We start from the raw sequence: 3740 nt of genomic DNA, 5'->3' as shown, positions 1-3740 counted from the left end.
TTCTTCGACAGCCTGCCTGGCTATGCCAACTAGTTGAAGTAGAGTTAAACGGATGGCATGTGTAAGCTGGAATTGATTGCTGTTTACGATACGTGTTGTCCATAAGCACATCATCTGTTGCTTCAACAGCTTTTGCTATCTTTTCGGCAACGGTACCACTCAACCTTAATTCATCGCCTTCAATCTTCCCTCCAGCTGTGATGCAAAAAGCATACAGGCAGCCGTTACGGCAGCGACATGTTGTTCGATCTCCGTCTTCCCAGCACCGCTCTGTGAGTCCGAAACGGCTATACTGGCGGATTGCTGTATTTCGGTTGACAGCTCATTTTTTATTAAGCCAGCTAGCTTTGCAGTAATTTCGGCATTATGTTCACCTTTACTGACCCACTTATTATAAGGGGCCTTATACGTAGACGGTTGCTTGAAATAACCATCCAGGAAGCCTTTTACTGAAACATCTTCATCCATGATATCCTCAATCCATTTCTGTACTATGCCACCAAACGACTTATCTTGTTTGAACTTTGTAGCGTAGTCGTTAATTCCACTGACGATCTTATTCAGACAACCAGTCCCATTCATCTTCTGATATATTTCATTAGCGATGGGGGTGAGTCCATCACCAATTTTCTTAGCCAATGTTTCTTTAGCATACGATCCAACGGTATTCTTAATAGCATCCCTAAGCGATGCTAAATCGCTCTTTACTCCATTTTCCAAAGTGCCGAGCTGGCTAATCGCTATATTAACTTTGTTGCTAATATTATCATATGCAGTCTTCATTGCCCTACGCAACGTTACGGCATCTTCATATAGCCCTTGAGCCGCTTTCCGAATCTTCATCGGAAATTGACTCCTCTCTGTACTGTTATTGACCTCTTTCACGATTACTTCAACGAGCTGTAATGATCGCCACACTAACGGTCCCGCCTTCTCGATCCAGCCGAACAGATTTGCAATGTGCGTTTTCAGAGCTTCATTAATGTCGTGAATCTTACTCTTAATCTTCTCATCAAACTCGTGTTTCAAAAGAAGTTTATACTGCCCGACCCTACCTTCTACTTCATTTCTTATTGCGTTTTCTATAACGTTAAGCTGCTTTTCTCCCTCCTCAAGAAGTCCCTTCAACTCCGTGTTCGCCGCCGCTCCATGAAAATGCTCTACCTGCAACTTAATTTTATTTAATGCATCTTTCATCTTATCTCTAAGCGTCGGATCCAGCTTATCGTACTCTTTCTCCGCGGCATCATACGCCCCTGATAGAAATGTGGCCTGGTCGATACACGTATGTAATTTATCAGCAACACTGCTAAGCTGATCACTATGTGACAATGCATTAAGGTTATCAAGTGCATTTTGCATACTGCTAAAATTATTATTTTTCAGTTCATTAAGTCCATTTTTAAGTGCGTTTGTTTTCTCAGTCACCTCCCTGTCCCACTCCCCCAGCGCCGTGCTCACAGCCGTAACGGCCGCAGACAATCCGCCAGTTTTGTGCATACTGTCTTTAATAGTGTTAAGTGTTTCAGTCATTTTATCTACAGAATAATACGTCTTAACATTCGTATCATCTTTAACACTCTCCAACACCCCGTGCAAAAACGCCATCACCCCGTCACACAGCCTGTCCAGGTCGGAGTACACAATCCCCTGGCCAGTGTAGCCTTTGGAAGCAGAGTTGAAGCCGAGGAAAGTTTCGAGGCCAGTGCAGAGGTTATTAAGGATGTTAGTAGGGTTGTTATTTGAGGTAATTTCGCACTTTTTATTTTCATCAAATTTCTGGTCAAGCTCCCTAGGCGGCACATGGTCAGGGCAGTGGCAAGAGGTGGAGGAAGGAAAGTGAAGGGTGACAAGGCACAAGTTATTAGGATGGTTTATAGAGGTCATAGGGGTATTATGGCGAGGTGATTCAAAGGATGTAGAATGGATAAAGGGGCGATGTAGAGTGGATAAAGGGGCGATGTAGAGTGGGTTAAGGGGCGATGAAGAGTGGATAAGGGAGCGATGTAGAGTGGGTAAAGGAGCGATGTAGAGGGGATAAAGGGGCGATGTAGAGTGGATAAAGGGGCGATGTGGAGTGGGTTAAGGGGCGATGTAGAGTGGATAAGGGGCGATGTAGAGTGGATAAAGGGCGATGTAGAGTGGGTTAGGGAGCGATGTAGAGTGGGTTAAGGGGCGATGAAGGGTGGATAAAGAAGCGATGTAGAGTGGGTTAGGGGCGATGTAGAGTGGGTTAAGGGGCGATGTAGAGTGGGTTAAGGGGCGATGTAGAGTGGGTTAAGGAGAGATGTAGAGTGGGTAAAGGAGCGATGTGGAGTGGGTTAAGGGGCGATGTAGAGTGGGTTAAGGAGCGATGTAGAGTGGATAAAGGAGCGATGTAGAGTGGGTTAAGGAGCGATGTAGAGTGGATAAAGGGGCGATGTAGAGTGGGTTAGGGAGCGATGTAGAGTGGGTAAAGGGGCGATGTGGAGTGGGTTAAGGGGCGATGTAGAGTGGACTAAGGGGCGATGTAGGGTGGATAAAGGGGCGATGTGGAGTGGGTAAAGGGGCGATGTGGAGTGGATAAAGGAGCGATGTAGAGTGGATAAAGGGGCGATGTAGAGTGAGTTAAGGGGCGATGTATAGTGGATAAGGGAGCGATGTAGAGTGGATAAAGGGGCGATGTAGAGTGAGTTAAGGGGCGATGTATAGTGGATAAGGGAGGGATGTAGAGTGGATTAGGGAGCGATGTGGAGTGGGTTAAGGGGCGATGTAGAGTGGATAGAGGGGCGATGTAGAGTGGATAAGGGAGCGATGTAGAGTGGGTTAAGGGGCGATGTAGAGTGGGTTAGGGAGCGATGTAGAGTGGATAAAGGGGCGATGTGGAGTGGGTTAGGGAGCGATGTAGAGTGGGTTAGGGAGCGATGTAGAGTGGGTTAGGGAGCGATGTAGAGTGGGTTAGGGAGCGATGTAGAGTGGATTAGGGGCGATGTAGAGTGGATAAAGGGGCGATGTAGAGTGGGTAAAGGAGCGACGTAGAGTGGGTAAAGGGGCGATGTGGAGTGGATAAAGGAGCGATGTGGAGTGGATACAGGGGCGATGTAGAGTGGATAAAGGGGCGATGTAGAGTGGGTTAGGGAGCGACGTAGAGTGGGTTAAGGGGCGCTGTAGAGTGGATAAAGGAGCGATGTAGAGTGGGTAAAGGGGCGATGTGGAGCGGATAAAGGGGCGATGTCGAGTGGATTATGGAGCGATGTGGATTGGATTAAGGGGCGATGTAGAGTGGATAAAGGAGCGATGTAGAGTGGATAAGGGAGCGATGAGGAGTGGCTTAGGGAGCGATGTAGAGTGGATTAGGGAGCGATGTAGAGTGGGTTAAGGGGCGATCTAGAGTAAATACAGGGGCGACGTAGAGTGGATTCGAGAGCGATGACGAGTGCATAAAGGGGCGATCTGGAGCTGGATAAGGGAGCCATGTAGAGTGGGTAAAGGGGCGATGTCGAGTGGGTTAGGGAGCGATGTAGAGCGGTTAACGGAGCGATGTGGAGCGGGTAACGTAGCGACGTAGAGCGGTTTAGGGAGCGACGTAGAGCGGGTCACGGAGCTACGTAGAGCGGTCTACGTAGCTACGTGGAGCGGTCCACGTAGCTACGTAGACGTCGGCTTAACATCGCGACCTTGACCCACTAAACATCGGACGTAGACCGCCTTACATCGCGCCTAGAGCAGCTCCACAACGAATCAAGCTGATTCTCGGCGAC

General features: G+C 48.3%; 1 protein-coding gene across 1 annotated transcript; it reads right to left on the bottom strand.

Annotated features, from left to right (window-relative positions):
- Positions 1-165: 165 nt before the first annotated feature.
- Positions 166-1887, bottom strand: BBBOND_0006070 (hypothetical protein, conserved; the record flags this gene model as incomplete). The annotated part of the gene is made up of 1 exon (XM_012915433.1): positions 166-1887. One exon carries the CDS (start codon positions 1885-1887, stop codon positions 166-168), a length of 1722 nt encoding a protein of 573 aa, XP_012770887.1.
- Positions 1888-3740: the final 1853 nt, after the last annotated feature.

This window comes from Babesia bigemina, scaffold Bbigscaff_77215 (genome assembly GCF_000981445.1).
Source record: "Babesia bigemina genome assembly Bbig001, scaffold Bbigscaff_77215".
Classification (NCBI taxonomy): Eukaryota; Apicomplexa; class Aconoidasida; order Piroplasmida; family Babesiidae; genus Babesia; species Babesia bigemina.
This window is presented reverse-complemented; position numbering and strand designations above follow the sequence as displayed.